The 26,050-nt window shown below is 43.9% G+C and overlaps 1 protein-coding gene across 1 annotated transcript; it reads left to right on the forward strand.

The window, feature by feature from the left end:
* The first annotated feature begins 4,621 nt into the window (after window positions 1–4,621).
* On the forward strand, window positions 4,622–25,409 carry col1a1b (collagen, type I, alpha 1b). The gene is made up of 51 exons (XM_050059287.1): window positions 4,622–4,841; window positions 6,393–6,590; window positions 7,085–7,113; window positions 7,302–7,337; window positions 8,028–8,120; window positions 8,493–8,561; window positions 8,666–8,710; window positions 8,825–8,878; window positions 9,203–9,256; window positions 9,456–9,509; window positions 9,676–9,729; window positions 9,825–9,878; window positions 9,976–10,020; window positions 10,126–10,179; window positions 10,284–10,328; window positions 10,577–10,630; window positions 12,006–12,104; window positions 12,189–12,233; window positions 12,323–12,421; window positions 12,534–12,587; window positions 12,677–12,784; window positions 13,055–13,108; window positions 13,849–13,947; window positions 14,072–14,125; window positions 14,237–14,335; window positions 14,458–14,511; window positions 14,633–14,686; window positions 14,779–14,832; window positions 14,938–14,991; window positions 15,170–15,214; window positions 15,324–15,422; window positions 17,269–17,376; window positions 17,540–17,647; window positions 17,837–17,890; window positions 18,017–18,070; window positions 18,203–18,310; window positions 18,456–18,509; window positions 19,811–19,864; window positions 19,973–20,134; window positions 20,238–20,345; window positions 20,444–20,551; window positions 20,650–20,703; window positions 20,835–20,942; window positions 21,037–21,090; window positions 21,185–21,292; window positions 21,427–21,480; window positions 22,671–22,778; window positions 22,877–23,159; window positions 23,237–23,427; window positions 23,543–23,785; window positions 24,116–25,409. The coding sequence occupies exons 1-51, from the start codon at window positions 4,760–4,762 to the stop codon at window positions 24,260–24,262; spliced, it is 4,359 nt and encodes a 1,452-aa protein (XP_049915244.1). The 5' UTR covers window positions 4,622–4,759; the 3' UTR covers window positions 24,263–25,409.
* Window positions 25,410–26,050: the final 641 nt, after the last annotated feature.

Genomic DNA, 26,050 nt, shown 5'->3' on the forward strand with positions numbered 1-26,050 from the left:
GAGGAAGCTGCACACAGGGCCAGAAAAAGGCAATAATAGCGAGGCAAAACACCAAGTGCACAAAGCTTCGGTTGGCTTTCACTTCTGCTGGCAATACTGTTTACAAACAGTCAAGCACCAAAGTCACACAATAAAACAAACAAACTAACTGATTAAGGCAGCGGTACACCAGCAACTCCTGCATTGTGCAAGGTAAAATTACTGGTTTTGTCAATGGAGTCTGGCTTTGAAGAGAGTATGGAAAGCTTCAGTTCAGTTCCCCTTTGGAAAAGGCTGTCTGACGGCAAAGTAAAGCAGTGAAAATATTCTAAATACAGCATACAATTAAACTTAGATTTAATTGTTTGTAGTGGCTTATATACATTTCGCTGCTGTCCCCGTCCACAGCAGTACATTGCTTAGCTTCCTAAAAATCCGAACTATCCCTTTAACAGGACGAAAGTGATGAAAGACCTGGAGCAGTGACAGTCAAGACACCTTTTCCCACAATCTGTTACATCTCAGGTTCGTGTTCTTCCACAAGCTGCCAATGACAAACATGGAATTTCCTCCCCAGAGTCAACAAAGCCTGGTGGCTCTAACTCAATAATTTCTGTCCTCCCTTCTTCTCTTACAGCACAAAGACTGTCAGACAAGGATAGACTTCTGGCGATTACCTACGCTGAAAGTTGTGGAGTGTTTCTTTTGGCTGACAGTGACTGAATTTCTTTGCCTGATAAAATAATCTGAATATCTTGTCCACCAGTTAGAAAACATGTAGCTCCGAGCTGTAGTGGTGGAGTATTTGAATGCAGCTGAAACGCCATAAACTCGTTCTGAGCGCTTCCACCCAAACCACCAGTCTGAACTCTGAGAGACTCGCCACAAAAAAATATATTATAGATTGCAGCAACTCCAAACACCAGAAAATTACCAGTTCTATTTAAACACTGTCCTGTGAGCTTCGGCTTCATTTCACTCATGGAAAGTCACTGAGAAAGTGCTGCTTTAAAGGCTGATTGCATCTGGTGATCAAACATTTATTTCAGCTACATTTTACACTTTGGGAACATGGTGACAGAAAGTGGATACATCCAAAAGTCATAATGTGCTGAGTAAAAAGAGTGTTTTAAAGTTAACACCACAGAGACAGCTCAGAGGCACATGTCTTATCTGAGGGGTTTCCTCTCAGACAAACAGCAGGACTTCCCTATTTTCATTTCATTCAAACCCCCTGTGATAACTCTAACTTTAACAATTCTCTCGTCCTCCTGTGTCTTATCCCCAAAAAGTCACTTAAAGGGGCGTGTCTTATTTTGAATGTGCACTTGTGGCAGTTGAAATCCCTTTACTGTTGCATGCAGTGGCTTAAAACTACCGTCTTCACTGCATCACTGCAACAGCCATCAATGCCACACACTCAGTATCTTTCAACACTGAGAGAATCAAGCAGTAATAAAAGATACTGAAGAAAAGCTACACTTGGATAAATGTCTCCTGCTATTTTTATATTACAGTTTATTCATATATAAAGGACAGTTTGTATATACTTTACACCAATATAGATTAATGTGGCTCAGAGGTAATTGGAAAATCAACAGTTCGGTCCCTGAAGTGTCCTTGAGCAAGTTACTGAACTGCACACTGCTCCTGATGGCTGATCCATCCATTAAAACTGAGTATAGGTGGCACCTTGTACCGTAGCCTTGGCCACCAGTGTATGAATGGGTGCCACCCAGTGCTGACCACTACACCACTGTGTAACCAGCAAAATACCCACTTAATGCAAACCAAATCACTGGCAGCTAACGTGTAAATGTGGTCGTGCAAATGTCTGAAAAATAATTCATGGCTTATAACAAATGTGCCAATAAACATCAGAATGAGCTTTATGTTTATGTTTTGGGATATTGCTAGCATGATGATTTCATACAAAGGTTATGTAACAGCATTGGCTAGTATGTAGGCTAGTAGGCTATGCTACAAGAATCTTCTATCGACAAGACTACTTTTGTTGTTTTAAAAACAATCTATTGTCACTTACTATCTCTACATTACCCATCAATAGTTTCAGTTTTGCCTTTTTTAAAATGCACGTTTTATACATTTTCAGTCATGGTCTTTTTGATTCTGTGTTTATCCAGCTAGCATGAATTAGCCTAGTTAGTGCTAGCTGGATTTTTTGGCCAAGGACAGGAAGCAAATTTGCGAATCCTAGGGTAGCAAAGGGATGACTCGCCCTACAATCCCTATGGTTGGCTTGCACTTGCTGCCTTCATCGGTTGGATTGGTTGGGTTTAGGCAAGAGGAGTGGGATTGGTTAAGGCAGTGGTTCCCAAATGGTGGGTCATGATCCAAAAGTGGGTCATGGGTATATTCTGAATGGACCGAAAGTGGCTCACAGACATGTCAAGTTTGTAAAAAACACACTTTATTTTGAAATACAGTGAATTTCCAGCACAACGCTTATGTTTTGAATTGCTGTTTCCTGCTGTAGAGTGAGTGACTAACGGACAGTTATGTGACAGAGACAGCAAACTAGCTCGACGACATGGCCAAATGCAAGTATGACTAATGTATGATTAAGGAGAAATCTGGACCAGTTGGGAACCACTGGGTTAGAGTATGAATGTTAAGGTAAGCCAATCAGAGGCTAAGGTGGACCATTTCTTCGCTATCCACTGTAAACCCTAATCCATCCTTGACACAGCCCAATGTAACATTGGGTGAGAGGCGGGGTACACACTGGACAGGTCACCAGACTATCACAGGGCTGACACATAGAGACAGACAACCATTCACACTCACATTCACACCTACGGACAATTTAGAGTCACCAATTAACCTGCATGTCTTTGGACTGTGGGAGGAAGCTGGAGCACCTGGAGAAAACCCACGCTGACACAGGGAGAACATGCAAACTCCACACAGAGGGTTCAAACCAGGAATCTCTTGCTGTGAGGCCACAATGCTAACCACTGCACCACAGTGCCACCATTTTATATTCATATGACAGAATTAAACGCCCAAATGACACCAACAAAAAAAATTATGTTAACCTGACATAAAATTCCTGTCAGACAAGGGTGTACTCAAAACTTCTATGTTACTGTATTATACTGAACTAAAAGTTTTGAGTACAAGCTGTTTCCAAAAAAAATTAAGTTGAGTGAGCAAATTGGGGTTTAAGTTACCAACAGGACACTCATGGGGCCACATTAACACCTAAGTTTCAAGATAATGCAAGTTAATGATGACAGGGAGAAGTCATAAACTTTATAAACCCATTTTAGTCCATTCGTTCTTCTGTCTATTTCAGAATTAAAACCTTCCTTCAAACCAATAATGACAAGAACATAGACAACTCCATAACTGGGTCACTTCCACTGCTTGTGATAAAAGTCTGACACCAGGACGGGTTCTTTATTTCAGAAAAAGATGAAGACAACAGCAGAGAATAAATGAAAGGTCAACTTGGGCCATATACTAGTTGTCGAAGCTGCAACGTGTCCACAGTGTAACCAGACTGCTTTGTGGATCTGCCAGATTTTCTTCTCTCCCTCCCTCCCTCCCTCCCTCCCTCCTCCCCTCTCTGTCTCTAACATCATGCGATGGCCATGCCTCTTTTGGAAAAGGTGGAATTTTAACACAGGTTGTTGTTACATGCTCTAAAACTCTGCTCATGGTGGCCTCTGGTTTACTGTTTAGTTTTAATAGAAACAAAAATGAAAGCACTTTTATTAGCAGCATAGATTATATTTGTGTAAAGGAGCAACGATGGTTCAGATGTCTGACAATGAGGGGAAAATATTAACATTTCATATTGACTCCAGACTGGCAGTTGCTTTTCCTTTAAAGACATTAAACCTGTGCTGTACGTACAGTGTAGTGTGAAACTTAAGGTGCCTGCAGGTGCTTGGTACTCAGGATGTGAATAGGCCCAAAGTGAAAACACAAATCTATTTTAGAGTGTTAATATCTACACTAACATGAGCAGGATTCCCTTACAAGAGTGTGTGTAAGGGACATAAGCTCTGAATTATTTATGCATAGACCATATTTTAATCTACAAACATTCTCCAGTTATCCTGGTAATGTTTTAATCTCCACCTGGTTTGATCCCTGTGCGTAAATTGCGCACGAAAGACATCTGTCTGATCCCTTTCCCTTTTCTTCTCCTGCGTAAAATAAAAGAACTTCCTGCCCAACTGAGATCAATCCAGTCTTCAGCTGCTCAGCACATCCTTAATAAACTGGCGCCTAATGAAGGTTAAACTGCGAATTGATGTGCTCTACATGAATAAAACCATCCAGTGTCCAAACGATTCGAAACCAGCTCAGCGGCAGTGTCTCAGGTTGGATGCCCAAAAGACAAAACACCCCCAACAAAAGCCTCAATTAGGAAAGTCCACGGAGGAGCAGAAGATGATAAAACACGTCTGAACGGTGGTGAGCCGGCGCGTAAATGCTGCGTGTCCTCATCATCCACGTTTGAGCTGAAACGTGAACTTGTTTGACATGTTTTAAGACGGCCCCTCTCTCTGATGAAGGAGGGACTCTGCGACTTTAACATGTACAAGTTATCTGGTGCGCGCAGGACCTCCCCAAAAGTTTTGGCATATAAAAGCCAAGCTAACTCATTTGTTTAGGCAGTAGGGAGTTTCTGCTAGGGTCTGGATTGGAGTTACACACAGACCGGACCCTACCCTGTATGAGTGGTGTCTGAGGAGAAAAAAGGATTCCCCCTGTCGCAAAGAATCTACATGTCTAATATTTAGACATGTTCAGCTTTGTGGATATCCGGTTAGCGCTGTTGCTCAGCGCGACAGTGCTTTTGGCGAGAGGTCAAGGCGAGGATGATAGTAAGTATCACTTTCAAACATTGATTTGAGTTGTTTTGGGACTGTGGCACCGTCAGGATGTGGAGAGCCCGCAAGGATGCTGAGCAGTTTGCTGGGAACTGATCGTCCTCTGCGTGATGCCTGACTCCAGATTGTGAAAAGTTTGTGAGGCGTTTTTTTGGGGGAGATCTGGAAGCGAAATAGGAGTTTATAGGACTTTTCTTTATTGTTTGCTGCTCCCAGTGACGTGCAGATACATGCTCACCGTGCGTCCGCGCGCTGGAGCGCAAACCTGAGGGGAGCAGCTGCGCTATCTCTGATGCGCAATGACAGGACATTGAGTTCAAAGAGAGTTGAAGCAGAGCACAAGCATAAAAGGAATCTGAAAAATGGCAAATCCATTTGAGGAAACAAATAAATTAACTGCATTTAGTTTGCAAAGTAGTTTTCACCACTTCTAGAAAAATAAGGCTCCATCCCAAATTCATGCGCTATATGTGCCAGCGTCTGTAGAGTCTAGCACCTGGATATTTCTCTGCATAGTTTTAACATTAACGCACCAAAGTTGGGCATCCAAACATGATTAATTGGAGACCTTCTCAACCGTTCTCAGGTTAAACTTTTGCACTAAAACTCCATAAGAGTGTCACACAGAGTTAAACCACATTTTATCCAATTTGTGCAAAACTAGATTTTCGTAGCTGGAAAAAAGGACAATGGAAAAATCGCCTAAGTCTGACGTCGACAGCAAAAAAAGTCTAGACATCAATTAATCACCCTGCAGAGAAGGGTGCGGAAGATCTGGTTTAGTAGGCTAACAGCGCCGCTCAGTGGCGAATACCGGAACTGCGCATCCATCCTCCAAACCTCCAAGGCCCAGCCTCACATCCAGCAGCCTGAGATGTGATCAGACCCAGTTAAATTTTCCACAGAGTTTTTGAGGAGAACATATTAAAGTACATGTTGGATAGTGACTTTTGCCAAATGCTGCACACCGAGGCCTGTGCTCTGATGCTTGCCAGACCCAAATACCTCCTGCAGACGGGCACAGATGTTACACTTCCTTAGACGCTCTGGTCCTGCTCACAGATTAGTCACCAAACACCAGATTTTTTTTCACAGAGAAAGAGTTTAACTCATCAAAAGCCAGTTTCTATAACTTTGCCACATCTTGATGAATCTAGACAGAATGTCACAAGTTGAAGAACGAATCAGAGACGGCTATGTGCCACGAATCAAAGGATGGAGCTGATTAGTTTAACGTCTCAAAACTGAAAGAACAAAACAGGTCTGCATGGGGAAATTACTAAATAATCATTTTACTTAATTTAATGAGGTTTTCCAAGAAGAGTATGATGTCCAATCTGAGCCTGTTGGCCATATCTGGTTCCCATATGATGCACACCTGTGCAGGTGTAAAGGCTCAACCAGCACATTCTACATTCACTCCTGATGATAAACCTAATCTGGGGCATTTATGAGACACTTTAGGATGTTTACTCTGTTTTTTGAAATGTATGATAGTATTTATGGATGTAATGTTTCCAAACTCACGGTTGTTTCTCCTCTCAGGCACATTCGGCAGCTGCACATTAGAGGGACAGTTGTACAACGACAAAGATGTATGGAAACCAGAGCCCTGCCAGATCTGCGTCTGCGACAGCGGAACTGTCATGTGCGACGAGGTGATCTGCGAGGACACATCCGACTGCGCCGACCCCATCATCCCAGACGGAGAGTGCTGCCCCATCTGCCCCGACAACGGAGAGGGTACTTCACCTTCATCCTCCTCACAAGTTGTATTAGCTTTATGGCGCCACCTAGTGCCTTCCTCCCACCTCATCTCTGACCATCCATGGCTCAGTGGCCACGAGTGGACTGGAGGCCCTAAGCCTGCCTGCTCTCCCTGAGGATTTTTTTGACTCGCTTTGGATTTACCCTTTGTTCATTTCACTTTCAAATTGCATTCTGGATTACACCTGCACTTTGGCGAAGTCTGGCCATGAATATGTAATTTCCCAGCTGCCTACCTGTGCGTGACCCTGCAGGGTGCAGCACACGTCACACCTCCCAAAACAACATTTATGTCCCTCCTTTTTCACTACAGATGATATTTAGAATCAAACGAATGTGCTAATGTTTCTATGAAATACTGTATTTCATGCAGCTGACTCCCAGCCCGGACCTTAATGTTCACATTATTTTGTAGATGTTATAAATATGTGTGTGAGGTTTTGACATTTTCTTTTTCTCCGTTGGTTCAGAAGGCCCTGCAGTTCCTGGAGAGTACGAGGTATTTGTCCCTTTTTACTTCTGTTTGATAATTAATGAAAAATATGTGTGACTTTAGAGCCAAACTGCTTTTTGGTCTCTGTTTGGAGAGTTTAGTTTGTCAGTACGCCTGCCATGATGCACTTCTTGTTACAGTCTGGATGAAACATTGCAGCGTAGCCTTAACTCCCTTTTTCTGTTTGTCCATAGCCAACAAGGGGAGACGTTGGCCCCAAGGGAGACCCGGTAGGTTTCAGTTTACCTTCACTAACACCTTTTCTGTCCTGAAATGATTGCATATATCGACTTCAGACAAGAAAAATCAGTGCTTTACTTGTTGTGTTTGTTAGTATTTTGGCTTATTCAGTGCAAATCATGCGTCTTTGCTGTGTTGCATGAGCTTGATTTCCATGAGATTTTTCAAGCAGTTAATTTTTTGTTATACATGTCACTAATTACCGACTAAAAACATTAAAAAATGAACTCAGTGGTGTTGAATCTTTGCTCACTGAGTCCCTACAGACTCATCTAAACGCTGGTGAAGCTGCTGTGACATCATAGTTCCTGATGACCTTTGATAATTAGGTCACAAGGTTAACAGGTCATCAGAAGTTGAAAGGTCACATGACGCAAATCGGTTAATAAATAAATGAGGTAATGTTAAATACCTGTAAAGTAATAACGGCAGGAAACGCCTTGGATTTGAACTCATTTTCAGCTTTTTTTTGCAAACGTGTGACTCAAACGCAGCAACGCTACGTTTTCATTTTTAAGACAGAAGCAGAAAAATGATCGAAAAATAATAGAAAACACAGTTTCATCTACCTTAGTTGGGAAGTGAGCTCCCTCTGCAAGTCAAGCTAAGAATGACATAAATTAAAGATAAGAAATAATCAATAAATTATATTGCTAACAGAGAGTCTGACCTTTCTGCAGGGTCCCGTTGGTCCTCCTGGCAACGATGGACTGGATGGACAGCCTGGCCTTCCCGGACCACCTGGCCCTCCTGGCCCTCCCGGCCTTGGCGGAGTAAGTGTCTCCATATCGCAACATCCAGAAAGTCTTTTGTAGATGACTTGATTCTGTTTACAAAGGAGATACAGCGTCTCAGTTCCACCATATGAGTTTTAATTTTGAGGAGAAATATCAGCAGGCATGCAACCATGTTTGTTTCGGTCTGAGGAAAAAGTAGAATATCTTGTGGTGACCTGACTAGTTTATTCAGTCAGGGACACATTAAAGTTAACTCAGCATCTGTGCTACAAGATCAAATATGTTTGCTTTGGGACGTTCTCACTCCTCTGCTGGAATAGAACCTGGAGCATGTGATTCAAAGTGACTTCTCGGGTGTTTCTCCAAAGCTCAGTTATTAATTTCTCTCCTTATCACCTCCCCTTGCAGAACTTCTCTCCTCAGATGAGCTATGTTGACCAGTCCAAATCCAGCGGCCCAGCCCAGCCTGGCCCAATGGTACGACCTCTTTACCTTTATAACTAAAATATGCGAAAAGTTCCTGTTCAGATAAGATAGAAAAAAGAGTATCTGATGGTTTTTCTCCTGATCTTCATCAACAGGGTCCCATGGGTCCCCGTGGTCCTCCTGGACCCCCTGGCTCCTCTGTAAGTATTCCCTCATCACTTACATGCTTACATACTTTCTTTTATCAGATATATGACATCTGAGATGAATTCATAAAGATGACGTGTTAATCTGCCGTTCTTGTCGTCCATCAGGGTCCTCAGGGTTTCACTGGCCCCCCTGGAGAGCCTGGTGAGCCCGGTGCTTCTGTGAGTACACACATTTTTCTACTAAATAAATGTTTTCCTTGATTTTAATGTGACAAAAATGTCAGTTTTGTGCACACTGATGAGGCACAACACGGCTTCCTAATCTGTATCCCTGTTAGCTTGTCACTTCCTGTGTTCCACTTCCTGTTGTAGTCACTGACCCACTGACACACATCTGCACACACCACTTTTTGTCAGTGATAAACACCCCTCATCCTTCTCTCCTCTTTTCCCTTTAGTGACACAGTGAATACTCTCATACATTAACTTAAAATAGTCAACATTAATTGTGGTGCTAATCCAGTCATGTGTTGTTTTTTTTAGGGTGCCATGGGTTCCCGTGGTCCTAGTGGCCCCCCTGGAAAGAACGGAGATGATGTAAGCGATTTCTGATTGTTATCCTCTCTGTCTGCTGTGCAGTTATATTCATGTATGACCTGAGGAAAGGCATTTAATTGTCTTTTTCTTGTCCTGATAAATCTTATTTTGTAATTTATTAATTGTCTGAAGGGTTCATACACACTTAGCTAAGGGCTGATTAGCACATACTGACCTCCTCTCTGTGTGTCTTCAACAGGGTGAGCCCGGCAAACCTGGTCGCCCCGGTGAGCGTGGAGCTGCTGGCCCTCAGGTGAGTGATGCCCACTGAGGGCAAAGGTCAAGAGATGCGAAACCTGTTGGTCAGCATGCACACAGAAGTCATTTCATATAAGTTTCCAGGATGTTCATGAGGTCAGAAAACTCTCTACTTGCATGCTCTTTTAGTTACTAACTTACCTCCTGTTTTCATCCTGCAGGGCGCTCGTGGATTCCCTGGAACCCCCGGACTTCCTGGCATCAAGGGACACAGAGTGAGTTTGGAAATTAATAAAAAGAAAGAATCACCAATTTCCGCTTGCTGTGATGTCATGACTGACCTGAGGGTGTGTATTGATTTTGCTCACAGGGATTCAGCGGTCTGGATGGAGCTAAGGGAGATGCTGGCCCCGCTGGCCCCAAGGTAGGATCACAGGATGTGCTGCTGCTCAACAAATTTCACCCTAAACTGAACCAAAAATTCACGAGATACAAACCTCTCATCCTTCCTTTGTCTACAGGGAGAAAGTGGTGCACCTGGTGAGAACGGCGTCCCCGGAGTCATGGTAGGTTTTTGTCTCTTGTCAGTAAGTATTTTGACACATTCGTCCCTCTTGTAATGTCTTGGCATTGTCAAGCTAATATTCTGTTATTTCTTTTGTCTCCTCTAGGGTGCTCGTGGTCTTCCTGGTGAGAGAGGCCGCCCTGGACCTCCTGGCCCCTCTGTAAGCACTGCTGACCCTGTCATGCTATAATAACACATGATATGAGCCTGATACAAACGTGGTTCCTGCAGATCACTGTGATGTAATGTCCTTCTCCTCTGCAGGGTGCTCGTGGTAACGATGGCAACACTGGTCCTGGTGGACCCCCTGTGAGTATTGTCTTTACTGAAGCACCTTAATTCCACTGGGGATCAACACAGGCTTATCTTATCTTAATTTTCCTAACTTTATTTAAGGAATTTTGCATTCATATAAACATATACACACACAAACAGGCATACTGAGTCATATCACTTATGTTAAACTGCACAGTGACATCATCAGTGCTCTATTGAAGGTTTAGATGCATTTAAATCTTCATTGATGTCTGCTAACATCACGCGGTTTCGTCTTTCAGGGACCTACTGGACCTGCTGGTCCTCCTGGATTCCCCGGTGGTGCTGGTGTTAAGGTAAGCCTCCCAATACATTTGTCATAATCAGTAGAGTTGATCATGTAAATACAGCAGGCTTGCTATAGGTTTATCACCCTGAGATTAGGGGCAGCAGTGACACTGCTGAAACATTAATGCGCTATTTTAAGGTCCTTCAGATAAGGGTTGTCCTCACAGCCAGGGACAACTTTCTTTATTACCCATCTCATCAGCTGTCCCAGTAGCTCCCTGGCAAGCTGTAAGGATGTAAGAAGTCTGTAAGGATTAAGCCAAGCCTACCTAGCTGGACTGTAGGTGACGTTAGTACCTGCAGGATCAACATCCCCCTGTAACAGATACTCTCCACTCTACACTGTCAACCATTAGCCAGCGACGGTGTAAATCCTAATACTGAACAGCTCAGGTGAACACTGCAGCCACCAGATGGCGTCAGTAGACCTCTACTGGCACCTTACCTCTGTTTCCCTCTCCTCTCTTTAATAATATTTAAAGCTAATATTCATAAGTTACATTTAACGGGGCTGCAACTCATGATTAATGCCATTGTAGATTATTCTGCCTGCTAATTTCTTGATTATTCAAGGAATTGTTTTGCCAGTGAAATGTCAGAAACTAGTGAAACAGGCCCCAGAGCCCAAGGTGACGTCTGACCAACAGTCCAGAAATCCAAAGTTATTCAGTTTATTATCATGTATGACAAAGAAGAGCATTAAATTCTCACATTTACGAAGTATTAAATCAGAAAATGTTGGGCAGTCGTTGCAGCTCCAATATCTAATACTTTTTGTAAGGTCACAGTCACATCTGGGTTATTTTCAGAAGTCAGATAATGAGCTATGACTCTGGATACGTGCAACAAACCAGTTCAAGATAAGTGAGGTGCAGGGCTGCACGATATATCGTTTGTTTTTTGTTGTTTTTTTCATCATCGCGATGTCAAATTGCGTGATAAATCTTTAAATATAGTAACAACAGTCTACAGGCACTGTTATGCAGTGTCCGTCAGTAAGGATTGCCCGATGGCCTCGGCCAGTAAAAACAATCCATCAGTTGCATGATTGGAGCAGTGCTCAAAAAATGAGCTAGCAAAGGATGTTACTACGTCTGCTCTACTCCCCAAGACTTCACTCTGCCTCTGTCTGTCTTGGTACAACTTGTTGTGTTGTAGATTAATTATGTATCACAATAATATCAAACTAAGATTATTTCCCACTAGCGTCAATACTTTAGGACAACACACCACAGTTTTATAGACTACATCTGCAACGTGATTTAATTGTCTATTTAATCTAAATAACCTTGGTGCTGATGTGCCAAGGTGGATTCTTTGTTTACGGATTGATTCCAGTAGTAAAGCTGCAGATCTCTGAGACACTTTTGCTTCCCCTCACAGGGAGAGACTGGTCCCGCTGGAGGCCGTGGTAATGAGGGACCCCAGGGAGCCCGTGGTGAGCCTGGTAACCCAGGACCTGCTGGACCCGCTGGACCTGCTGTGAGTAGATACTGAGGGCATCTGTCGAATCTTTTTACACGTGAAGAAACGCAATTATAAACATAACTTCCTGTCTCTCAACAGGGTAGCCCTGGAACTGATGGTGGCCCTGGTGCTAAGGGTTCTCCTGTAAGTATCACACTCACTGATCACTCTTATTCCACTTCAGTCCTGCTGCACGTGAAGCGTCCTGACACCCCGACTCTCTTCTCCCACAGGGTGCCGCTGGTATTGCTGGTGCTCCTGGTTTCCCCGGTGCTCGTGGTCCTGCTGGAGCTCAGGGCGCTGTTGGTGCTCCTGGTCCCAAGGGTAACAATGTGAGTAGACAAATGATTGTGTGAGTTTTTGGTATCAATGCAAATTGTTCCTCAATGCTACAGAGACCTAGGATCACCTGACAGACGAGATTAAATGTGTTTCTGCCAACAGGGTGACCCCGGTGCCTCTGGTCCTAAGGGAGAGCCCGGTGCAAAGGGAGAGCCTGTAAGTTTCTAAACACATAACACATTACTTTACCGATGGTGGCATTTTTAGGGAATGAGTGTTTCTAACGGCTTTGCTTTCTATTCCAGGGCCCCGCTGGAGTTCAGGGACTTCCTGGCCCCTCTGGTGAGGAGGGAAAGAGAGGAGCACGTGGAGAGCCCGGTGGTTCTGGACCTCGTGGACCCCCTGGAGAGCGTGTAAGTTACTCCTTCTTTCGCAACTTCTGCTAAACGCTGTATCAAGAAAAATTTTGTCACGTTTGGAAACAGCCATGACGCTACAGTTCCTACTGTGTTACAACAACCAATACTTTCCCAGCATGACTCATTATAGTGAAGTCAGAGTGCAACACTGTGTTCTCAGAAAGCCGTCTGCACATTATCAGTATGTTAAATTCCCAGGGGGATTCACCCCTGAGGTAAGAGCATTTACGCCACAGTTACTGACGTCTCTCTTTGTTCCTTTAGGGTGCCCCTGGTGCTCGCGGTTTCCCTGGTGCTGATGGTGGTGCTGGTGGCAAGGTGAGTTACCTGATGAGTCAGGAATACACTCTGTAAACCAAACCTGACAATAAGAGACGTTAGCAAAGCTTTATCGTCATGATTAGGAAGTCAAACCTTCCAATTAACCAGCAGTGAAATGTAACTAAGTACATTTACTCAAGTACTGTACATAAGTGCAGACAGGAGGAACGTGGACTTTGAGTATTTCTATTTTATGCAGCGTTTGTTGACTTTGATTTTGAAATGTTCTGATAAACTGAAGAATGTGTAAAGAAAATTCTCCTACTTCTGTTCTTTTTGATTCCAAAATCTATCAACCAGTCAATATATTACCAGTTTTTTTGGCCGGTAGATGAAGCTAATCTAGCAGCCACTTTCATATCTTACCAGCATTTGTCTGGTGGCTGGTGCTCATTTTCAACTCTGCCTCTAAAGCTAAATAAACTCTTCTGGATCAGCTGGAAATGCATCGCCACAAAGCTGAAAACAGGAAGAAGAGTTTTTAGAGATATGTGGTTCTCACATGACAGTGAAGCTACAAACATATGATGATGCTTTAAGTACATTTTACTGACACATACTTGTGCTTAAATAAGGTTTAAAATGCAGGACTTTTACTTGTAGTGGAGTATTTTCGTACTTTGTTGTTAGTACTTCAAAGTATCTGATACTTCTTCTGTCACTGCAGTAAACCAAGACATAATTTAGGTCACCTGCTCGTGCACATTTCCTCTGACTCTTCCCTGCTTGTCTGACAGGGAGCCCCTGGTGAGCGTGGTGCCCCCGGTGCTCTGGGAGCTCAGGGAGCCACTGGTGAGTCTGGAAGCCCCGGCGCTCCTGGTGCACCTGGATCCAAGGTGAGATCTGCAACACAGACGCTCTTTTTCACCCTAAACATAAAGCACAGTGTGGAATACACTCAGAATATGGCTTGTATGTGTTGTCTGTCTTCATACTCACTGTGTGGCCTTCCCTCCACAGGGTGTGACTGGTAGCCCTGGTAGCCCTGGCCCCGATGGCAAGACTGGACCTGCTGTAAGTAATGACTCAAGGGTTTTATGTTTCTGGTAGTGGTGACTTAATACATGAACATTAATCATGGTAGGACTTTTCCTTACGATTCTCCCGTCTTCTGATGATCCTTAGGGTATTGCTGGACAAGATGGACGCCCTGGACCTCCTGGCTCTGCTGGAGCTAGAGGACAGCCCGGAGTTATGGGATTCCCCGGACCCAAGGGACCCGCTGTGAGTTCACGGCTCCACTCATTTGGTTTCAGAAAAAGATAATTATCAGATAATGTTTGTTAATCACTGATGCACGATCACTCATACAGCAGATGTAAGTGTGGACTTTGTCTTGTTAACAGGGTGAGAGTGGAAAGCCCGGTGAGAGAGGCCCCTCTGGTGCTACTGGCGCTGTCGTAAGTACTTGTATATATTCTTTTAAACTATACAAATCAAACTATACTAGTGTAAAAAATGTTTTCTATCAAAATTTTAAAAAGAAAGCATAAATAGGATGGTTGATGTTTTCGCTCACAGGGTGCCCCTGGCAAAGACGGTGACGTTGGTGCTCCTGGACCTTCTGGTGTTGCTGTACGTATCTTAAACTAAAACTGAATCATGAGCTCAACTGTAACAGAAAAAGTGTCTTGCAAGGTTTCTCATCGTTTCTTCTTCCTGTTCAGGGACCTGCTGGAGAGAAGGGAGAGCAGGGACCTGCTGGTCCTCCCGGATTCCAGGTAGGCGTTGGGAGCATCTCAGCTGCCTTCTGTTTTGCTGATACGTTTCATATCTGCGGTACAATTCCACCTTTCCTCCCTTAACCTTTCTTCTTCCTTGTGCAGGGACTTCCCGGACCCCAAGGTGCTACTGGTGAGACTGGCAAGCCTGGTGAGCAGGTAAGTCGTCCAAATCTTCTGCACATCAGTTTTTTTTGTGGAAGATTGAGCTGCTGCACATGACATTATATACTTTTAGGGGTATTCTGAAGTTTCAAAATTTCCTGTCACATACTGTTTTTTGGTTCCTCGAGGGAGATCCATTAATTTAAATTCCCCCTCCCCCTCTTTTATTCAGGGTGGCCCTGGTGAGGCTGGACCCCCTGGCCCATCTGGCCCAAGAGTAAGTTTCTCCTGTATTTCAGAGGCATTTTCATCATCCATACACAACACTGCTTACCTCTGTTCTTTCTCGACATTGGTCATGACCCATGTGTCCTTCTCTCCTGCAGGGCGACAGAGGTTTCCCTGGTGAGCGCGGTGCTCCCGGCGTTGGTGGCCCAACTGGTGCCCGTGGTGCTCCTGGCCCTGCTGGTAACGATGGAGCCAAGGTAGGTTAAAAAAAAAAACTTCTAAAATGTGGAGAAATTCCCAAACAGCTGTGAAATGACGATCACAATGTCAATAACAATGCCAGTTATCAACAAGTGCAAAATACTTTATGTCTTTAAATTAAAAGCATGGGCATAGATTCCAGGGGAGGGATGCATGGGACACGCCCCCCTCAATATTTATGACATGTGCGTTTGTCCCCTCTAAACGAAAACCGGAGAGTAGCAGAGGTCTTTTGTTTACACCATGAAGTGATGTGGAAATATTTACCAGAATCAGAAAATTAGGTGCCTGGTGAGGACCCCCAAATCCCTCGTTTCATACATGTCCCTCCCAATATTGAAACAAAACCTATGCCCCTGCTGGAAAGTGTTACCTGATCAATGACATCATGCCGTGTGGTCCATGTGATCATCCAGCTTTAGGATATGAAACACTTCCTGTAATCACACATGCACATTTATAGCTGAAATAGTCCGAAAAACGAATTCAGCTTCTGTCATGTACAAATTTATCACCTGACATGAGAAAAGAAAACCTTTTCCTTTTCGTTTGATACCTGTAATCACACACATTTGTACTCCTTTCATTCCCAAGTGCTCATAGATGCACATTTAAAGGATTAGTTCACTGTTTTTCAACCCAGACCTTATTAAAATGTTGCTCTCCATCATTTACAATCACGAATAGAAGCTTTACCCGTGAGTGACTAACCGATCTGCAGCAGTTGGTGAGGCCTTTTGTTTTTAAATTGGTGCAAAGGGCAGTACAAAAAAAAGCAGTAGTGACATTCAATACATACATGGGGTTAGAGGGAAATGGGAATATAGATAAATGAGACAAAACACGACAACCAAAATTTTACTTTCCATGGTGGATGTAAAGATGGGTGACAACTTAAAGGAAACACCTGAATAAATGAGAGGAGAAACACAATGAATGCAGATGCTTCCACACTGCAGGTGCACTGCAAGTTCCAACGAAGCGATTAACATCAAATCACGCTCTGTGGCATGTGTGTAGATTTCAGTGGTGACGCAGGGGAGCTTTACACCATAAATGAATGCAGAAAAGGCAAAAGCTGGTGCATAAAATTCACCAGAATGCAGGAAATTAAGCATCTGATGCTTGAAACTTTCATTTTAATATGTGTCACCCACCAGCGTTGAAAGGAATTGAACGCCTTTGCTCTGTGGCACAAATAAAAACACTGAGCAGGCCCAGTTTATTCTGATTTTGTATCAAAATGGAAAGAGGAAATGATCTTAAATTGTTGAGACACAGATTGTAGTAGCTTAAGTCACACAGGCTGGCGACCAAAGTGAAATCTGTATTTAGATCTATGGGAAAAACATCAGTAAACAGAGTCAGAAGTTGTGGTCGACAGCGCACATTTGATGACGTGGATGCTCGTGCATTAGTGCGATAAATAAGGAAAACCAGAGGAGCAACTCTTCCTCAGGTGAATTCACTTTTAAGAGGGAATGGTCTGCAGAGATGTGGACAAAAGTGATATGGTCAGATGATTCATGCTTATTCTCCACAACTTGGCGAGTACATGTGTGGCCCACAGGAAATAACAAATGATTGACAGCATGTACAGAGACATTGAGGCAAACAGGAAGCTGCTGCAGATCAGTCACTTATTGATTATGGTTTTTAATAAGGTCTTGGTTTAAAAAACAAAACTGCCAAATTATCCTTTAGTTTTGTTGCACAGTTACCGAAGATTATTGCACATTTCAGTGGATTGTTTCACTCGCAGCTGACTGAGTATCATCGATGGATGTATAATAATAATAATAATATGTGTGTGTGTGTGTGTGTGTGTGTGTGTGTGTTTAGGGAGAGCCTGGTGCTGCTGGTGCCCCCGGCGGTATTGGAGCCCCCGGTATGCAGGGAATGCCCGGTGAGCGTGGAGCTGCTGGTCTCCCCGGAGCCAAGGGAGAGAGAGTAAGTATCAGACCCCACTCTTTTAAAATCTGTTATTTGAATCCACTCTTTGCTTCATCTAATTTTTATTAGTAGAGCTTACTGTGACAAAAGCTTTTGACTTGTTATGACCTGTGACTGAGTGAGGACAATTAAGTGAGTGTGATCAACTTGTTCTCTTCAGGGCGATGCTGGCGGTAAGGGAGGCGATGGCGCACCTGGCAAAGATGGTTCTCGTGGTATGACTGGTGCTATTGGAGTCCCTGGACCTCCTGGTGCTCAGGGTGAGAAGGTGAGACCAGGTTTTAACATACGAATCTCTGCTGGGTTGTTTTTCTACGATTATGTCTTCTGATCTCCTCACAGTATCTTCATTCTCATATGTTTGGTTGCTTGGCACAATATTTTTGTGTTAACGCTCATGAAATAAGTGAAACAGGACGACTGCTGACCTGTTCTTCTTCTCCACTTCTGGATTTAGGGTGAGGGTGGTGCCATTGGTGTTGCTGGACCCACTGGACCTCGTGGTGCCCCTGTAAGTACACCTGACTGGTGACAGGACAACAAGATATACTTTTTTACTGGAGCTGTGTGTTTAGCTCCAGATACCAGAATATCGTGATGTGTGTGCCATTAAAACTTCTCTTCATTACTTCAACAGGGTGAGCGTGGAGAGACTGGACCTCCCGGACCTGCTGGATTTGCTGGACCTCCTGTAAGAATTAGATTTTATACCATTTTTCTACAAACATAGATGCTCTTAATGACGCTAAAATACATTACAATTTAAGATTAAAGCTGGCACAAGGATGTGTTGATCATTTCCCCTCTTTCCCTCCGACCTCAGGGTGCTGATGGTCAGCCTGGTGCCAAGGGAGAGACTGGTGACTCTGGACCCAAGGGAGACGCTGGTGCTCCTGGACCCGGTGGACCCGTTGGAGCTGCTGGTCCTCAGGTAGGCCGCTGATACACAGTGTAGCGCAATCATGGAAAAAACTCTACAATAAAAGTATTTTCATTTCATTACTGATGCCACAGAGAGCCAATCATGGATTTTATGTGGAGAAATCTTTTCATATGATGTGTTTTTTTGTCGACAGGGACCTGCTGGACCTGCTGGACCCAAAGGTGCTCGTGGTGGTGCTGGACCCCCTGTAAGTATCTCATCAACATGTGAGATTTACAACAACTCATGCGACTACATAGGTTCCAACCACGGATGGGCATTTTAAGTAAAAATCTAACGTAAGGACTGTGTCCTAAATGAACACCTAGGTGAAAATGCAGGTAGCAGTTAGCGTTAGCCTGCCTCTCTGCGCTGCACTGACTGTTGAGATTAGATCTGATGCTTTAGTTGAACGTTACGTAGCTTTCACTGAACTTAATTTTGTTGAAATACTCCCAAACATCACTGCATACTGTCCCAAAAAAACTTTTAATACAGAACAGGTTCAATTTACATTTATTTATTATATATGTATACGATGTACGATTACGTTGAATGAACACTGACGTCCAAATTGAGGACTCGAGTACTCATGTCCATCTCTATTTCCTACCTCTTCTGATATTACCTACACTTGCGTTTCCCAAATCAGCGCCCCCACCGGTGGCAGGACATCACCACAGAAACGACATATATGACCACTAACAGTCGTGACTTTGTGAAATGGTCGCAGTTTGGTTAGGTTTAGTAAAATATCAATTTTTTGGGGTAAAAATAAAAATCTAAATTTAAATCTAAAAATATACCAGCCACTCAAAAGATCAGTGGTTCCCATCCTGGGTCATGACCCCCACTAGGGATCGCCAAAGCCTCATGGGGGGGTCATGAGGTCTTCTTTATTTTAAGAGGTGTAAGAATACTAAGAAAATATATATGTATATATAGAGTAGGCCTATATTTCAGCATTTCTGCAAAGAAAACTAAATGAAATCATTAATTTTAAAGTTTAGATATAGACTTAAATGTCACAGGATACGGGCACGGTGAAGACAAGCTTCATTCACTAAACAGCCTCGTCCTGCTTTGGAAAGGTACACAGTTAAAACAACCAACGTGATGTAATGTCAGTTACTTATATATATCACACATATGTAATGTTATGTACAGTTACACTATGTCAGTTAATGTAACTTAAAACAACCTAACTGACTTTTGGTTTCACAAACAGCAGATTCTTTGGTGAAAGTCCTGCGTTTGTTTGACCCATCCATCCACCCCAATCTCGTCCCTACGCAGACTTTGTCACTCTTTATATTACATCCTTTGCTCCTGTCATAATTACTGTGGCCACCACAGGTTCTGATTAAAACGTAAATACGGGTTATGATAAGCTGCTTGTATAAACAACCTACGGTGTCGTTTTTTGGAGGAGGACAGAGACTCTGTGACAGTTATGGTGAAATCAGTGATGCTGTTTTAAACTCAATGTGTCTCCTTGTGTGTGTGTAGGGTGCTACTGGTTTCCCCGGACCCGCTGGCAGAGTTGGACCCCCCGGCTCTGCTGTAAGTTTCACCCCATAAAAAGTCTTGTCTTTCATGTGTCTGTACATTGTTATCTGGTACCTTCAGTGCGGTCTCATCCACTGACTTGATCCCTCTGCGTGTCTCCAGGGAGCTGCTGGACCCCCCGGACCCGTCGGACCCGTCGGCAAAGATGGAGCAAGAGGAGCTCGTGGTGAGACCGGTGCCGCTGGTCGCCCTGGTGAGGCTGGTGCCGCTGGTGCTCCAGGACCCTCTGGAGAGAAGGGATCTCCTGGCTCTGATGGAGCCCCCGTGAGTGCCCGCTATAATCCTGCAATAGACGTTTTTTTATTACAGCCTGAAATCTACTGCAGTGATCTCTTTCGCTAACTGAGCGCTGTGTCATTGTGTGCAGGGTTCCAGTGGTATCCCTGGACCCCAAGGTATTGCTGGACAGCGTGGTATTGTAGGTCTCCCTGGACAGCGTGGAGAGCGTGGTTTCTCTGGTCTTCCCGGACCATCTGTGAGTATTCGCCATGATCTGAATTTGATTTTCTATCCTATCTCTCCTCAGAGCTTCCATCTGCATGCAGAGAACTGACCTCTCTTGTCTTTCTTCAGGGTGAGCCTGGAAAGCAGGGACCTTCTGGACCCGTTGGTGAGCGTGGACCCCCCGGACCTTCTGGACCCCCTGGACTGTCTGGTGCCCCCGGAGAGGCTGGTCGTGAGGTATGACACCTGTAAAGCACTTTGGGTCTCAAACTGACGCACTGTATTAGCTCTGATAAACATTGTGATGACTGATGTTCCTCGCTGCTCTTCTGCAGGGATCTCAAGGTCATGATGGTGCCCCTGGTCGCGACGGAAGTGCTGGCCCCAAGGTAACCTCCTCCACCAGATTAATTTCCATCAAGCTGCAAATAAAACATAAAAACCCTCGTATCTTCCCAGTGGAAACACAAAATTAGCTTAGCTTCCAAGCATTGTCTCAATGGATGTTTGCCCCCTATAGGGAGACCGTGGTGAGAGTGGTATGGCTGGACCCCCTGGACCCCCTGGTGCTCCTGGAGCCCCCGGTGGTGTTGGCCCCTCTGGAAAGAGTGGTGACCGTGGAGAGACTGTGAGTCCCCGTCCTGCTTATTTGCAAATGTCACAACAATCTGGTAACTCACTTTGTGGATCTGATTTTTTTCTTTCCACCCTCTTTCCTTTAGGGTCCCGCTGGCCCCGCTGGTCCTTCTGGCCCTGCTGGTGTCCGTGGTCCTGCTGTAAGTTCATCATTACAAAATAAACATAGTTTTTGAGATATAGCTCCAGTCTCAGCTCCAGATAGCATGTTGAGCTCTTGTTGCTTTCCCTCAGGGCCCTGCTGGTGCCAAGGGAGACAGAGGAGAGGCTGGTGAGGCTGGAGACAGAGGACACAAGGGACACAGAGGATTCACCGGCATGCAGGGTCTGCCCGGACCTGCTGTGAGTAACTGATTTAAAGTGGTAGAGAAGCAAAAGAAAAAGTGCATCAAGCAATCTCAACTTTTCTCACTTCTTGTTTAAACATTGTCTCTTAATGAGTAATATTTGATTTTCACATCTTCGTCTGCTTCCAGGGAGTTCATGGAGAGAGAGGACCCGCTGGTGCCTCTGGACCCGCTGGACCTAGAGTAAGGACTTCTACAAGCAGTTATTTAAACCAAAAATGAATTCACTTTTCACTTCTACAATGTAGGTAAAAAAAAAAAAGGTAAAAAAATTCAGTTGTGTAGAGTAGACGTACCGATGTAGGACATGACAAAAACATTAGCAAGACCTCATAAGTTAAAATTATTGACACATTCATTCAATTCAAAATACTTTATTTGTCCCTCAAGAGATAATTTGAGGCAAGCGACCATGCAAACGGAAATAGAAAGATATACACAAGAATTAAAAGCAAAAATATCAACACAGATCAGGTGTAAAGGTAAAGGTCACAAGTGCAGTTCCCAGTTTGAGCAGCATTCATGCCTTTTTGGAAACCAGGAAGTGAGACAGCAGTCCTTGTGATATCCTCCTGAGACCCCATCAGATTTTGGGTTTACTGCACCTTATACTTCATTCTACTTTACTCAGACCTGTTGACCTCGTTCATTGACACTTTGTGTGCCATCTAGTGGCAGTAAGAGCACACTACACTAATCTATGTAAAAACAAGATGGCAGCCATCTCTGCCACGTCAGTCTGCAGCTGATACTGACACAAAAGTGGACAACTTGCTGGGATTTAATTGTTGTCTCATTTGAGGACACTGGGACTTAATTATCGTTGACAGTGTTTTGTTTTTTATACATATCAGGTCCTACTGTTCCTAAATAGCTAGGAGAAATTAAAAATACATACCAAAAGTTCAGGTCTCAGGAGGATATAGCTAAACCCTTTTACGCCTGATTAAATGATGTTTTTGTAGAAATCTGACGGAGTTGATGAAATCTGAGACGCATCTTTTAAGGGCCAACATTTTCACAAAAAATATATATTTTAAAACAAATATGTTCATAGCAGTACATTTTTACACAGATCTTATTAGTATGTACTGTTTGTTTTGAATTTTGAAGGCTTTTAAAGTTGTGAATTCTTGTCTGGGACAAGGCTGTTTTCTGGCACAGGGCAACTTTAGAAGTTAAAAAAAACGAAAGCAAATCCAAATATTCAATAGAATTGTATTTATTTTAAAAATAGTTTCATCACAAAAACAGAATTACTGTGCTGAAGGTTTAAAATTTTAAGGTTTTATTTTGGTAGGTCTCAATTCCCAAAACTGGGTGCTAGCTGAGTTGTGATGAATGGATGTTTACTTGTGGCTCTTGCTCCACAGGGACCTGCTGGATCTAATGGTGCCCCTGGTAAGGATGGCATGAACGGTCTGCCCGGACCCATCGGACCCCCCGGACCTCGCGGTCGCAACGGAGAGATGGGACCTGCTGTAAGTTGCACTACAATCTTTATTTTAACCAAATACTTGTGCATTCAGACACTTTGAACGTGTCTGCAGTTTGTAAACCCCCTGGTGTCTCCAAACAGGGACCTCCTGGACCTCCCGGACCCGCTGGACCCCCTGGACCTCCCGGCAGTGGATTCGACTTCGTCAGCCAGCCTATTCAGGAGAAGGCACCCGATCCCTTCCGTGGCGGACACTACCGCGCTGACGACCCCAACCTCATGCGCGATCGTGACATGGAGGTCGACACCACCCTCAAGACCCTGACCCAGAAGGTGGAGAAGATCCGCAGCCCCGACGGTACCCAGAAGAGCCCAGCCCGCATGTGCCGCGACCTGAAGATGTGCCACCCTGAGTGGAAGAGCGGTGAGTGCAGATCAGAGACGCAGCTCGCAGATCGAGTTTAAAGACGAGCTGAGATTCAAACTGTTTCTCTGTTGCAGACATGTACTGGGTTGACCCCAACCAGGGCTCCCCTCTGGATGCCATCAAGGTCCACTGCAACATGGAGACTGGCGAGACCTGCGTCTACCCCAGCCAGACCAGCGTCCCCATGAAGAACTGGTACCTCAGCAAGAACATGAGAGAGAAGAAGCACGTCTGGTTCAGCGAGTCCATGACCGGTGGATTCCAGGTAGGAAGTCCAATGCGTTAAAATTCATCCTTATGAACTTTTAGCACACAGAATACGCACTATTAAGGCGATGACCGTAACGCCCACGCACCCTTCTCCTCCCTCCGCAACGCAGTTCCAGTATGGCACCGATGGAGCTGATCCCGAGGATGTCAGCATCCAGATGGCCTTCATGCGCCTGATGTCCAACCAGGCCTCTCAGAACGTCACATACCACTGCAAGAACAGCATCGCCTACATGGACTCCACCACCGGCAACCTGAAGAAGGCCCTGCTGCTCGGTGGATCCAACGACGTCGAGATCAGAGCCGAGGGCAACAGCCGCTTCACATACAGCGTCAGCGAGGATGGCTGCACGGTGAGTCCCAGAGAAAAATATGTCAAACCGTCCTTTAGAGAGGCAAGATTTTGATTTTGGTGGGGACACAGGAGCCCTTCAATATTTAGAACATGTGCATTTGTCCACTACAATAAAAACATTAAGTAGCAGAGGACTTTATGTTGATAAAAGGACATTTACACCATAAATTGATGCAGAAACATTCACCAGAATGCAGGAAATTAAGCGTTCATGTATTCATATGCACCACCCAAATGTTCAAATGAAACCTCCGCCCCTGTGCGCAGGTGAACGCCTCACCTTCTTGAGCGGTTTCTGACCTTTTCTCCTTTCTGTTCCCCTCCGCAGACACACACTGGCTCATGGGGCAAGACAGTCATCGACTACAAGACATCAAAAACATCCCGCCTGCCCATCATTGACATTGCTCCTATGGATGTTGGTGCACCTGATCAGGAATTTGGCGTCGAAGTTGGCCCCGTTTGCTTCTTGTAAAAAAGAAAGAAATATGGACATGACATTGTTGTTTTTTTTCTAGCAGTCATCTCTAAATCCTTTTTTTCTATGCATTCAAAACTCATTCGGCTGCCATTGGTCCACATGCTTAAAACCACTCTACTGAAGACGATGTTTGTGTTTTTCCAATCATGAGAAGTTTTGGGACTGCTACTTCAACCACAAGGACACTTTAAAAAGAATCTTTTGTTTCCACTGGCAACAAGAAAATAATATATACTTGTGTAAAATTTCCCCCTGGAGATTGAGAAAGAAAAAAAGAGAAACACACACGAAATGAGACACAGGTGACTTTTGCCATTTTCTACCACTGCGGAAGGACATTGAAAACAACAAGTGATGTGTACCATTTTTCTGGTGTTAAATAAATTGTAAAAAGTGTGAAGTGTCTTCTTGTTCTAAATTCTTGAAAGAAAAAACAAAAACACCTGCTCAGACAAAGCAAAGACCAACAAAAGAGCAAAAAACAAAGAAGCTCACCTTCATATGTAGATGGCTACCTCAAAACAAGAAGTCACCCCAGTTTTTTTTCTTAAATGAAAAGGGTATATTTTACACGAGTCTATTGTGGGGAAATCAAAACCATTCAAAGGTGCTATTAACATTTCGATGAGGTCCAGCTATTGGTGTTTGATGGTGACACTCTCACTGTCATACTGTAACTATTGCCACTAATGCCTGCAGAACCTTTGGTGCTACTAAATTGACTCATTGTCTTGTTGTCTACGCAGTGCAATTGTTTTCTTCTTAAGTGTTCTGAAAAGGTGATCACTGCAGATGTAATGCATGCAATCATGTCTTTGTAGATAAAAACAAAAAGCAAGTGACTCTGGTTCAATATCATTTCCCTGCACATTTGTTCAGTGTTGATCCCTCTGTCTGTTTGCCCCCTGTGGAAAACTCCTCTTCACTAAAAAAGAAAAAACAGCACACATCTCCCACCCTGTTGTTTATGTTGTTTTTGTTGATGTCTTTCGCGAAGGGTTTCTTAAAAAAGAATTTGAAGCGGACCCACTTTCATGGTTTAAAAGAGAGATTCTGTACTTATTTTGTACATGTATAATAAATTGAGATGTTTTTAATTATTTTTGGGTGCTGAAATAAAGCATGTGAAGTGGTCTACTCAGTGGCGGAGTTTTCACTGTCCTGTTCTGCAACTGTTGTGAAACTGAAATCAGGTGTTAGGATGGAAATACGCCGATACACTGAAGCTGCATCGCACACTCTCGGAGGCCTCAGGAGAAGAAGAAATGCACGTTAACATTGAAATAGAGTTCAAGAGATGAGGGATCAACTGTTCCACAGCAGTTGCACTGACACATTTCTATTAAGCAGCAGTGAAAACAAGGCCAACACCAAACTACCCAACCTGGCTTTTTTCATCAATGCACAAAGAATTCCTCCTTTTTTAAATCAAATCTTTTGGAAATCCGAGTTAAAACCGACCGAAAATCAAATGTTAATCCGCCACACGTTCACTGCCGTTTTGTTTTTATCTCCACCATTACTTAAAATAAGGACCTGGATTTGCATGAGAATAAAGTTGAGAGGTGAGAGATGTGTCAGACCAAAGAACTCCCAAATCAGATAATGATACACCAGTGACCCCCTCTGGATCACTGGTGCAACAACAGCTGCTCTAAAGGGAAGTTAAACACTGAGATGGAGACACTACTTCACTGCTCTTCAGGTTTCACTTTGAGCTTCTGGCTTCTATATGTATGTTAGAGATTCACACAGGTTTTGGCCAAGATTGTCCACAAAAAA

Source organism: Epinephelus moara, chromosome 13, assembly GCF_006386435.1.
Source record: "Epinephelus moara isolate mb chromosome 13, YSFRI_EMoa_1.0, whole genome shotgun sequence".
NCBI classification, from domain to species: domain Eukaryota; kingdom Metazoa; phylum Chordata; class Actinopteri; order Perciformes; family Serranidae; genus Epinephelus; species Epinephelus moara.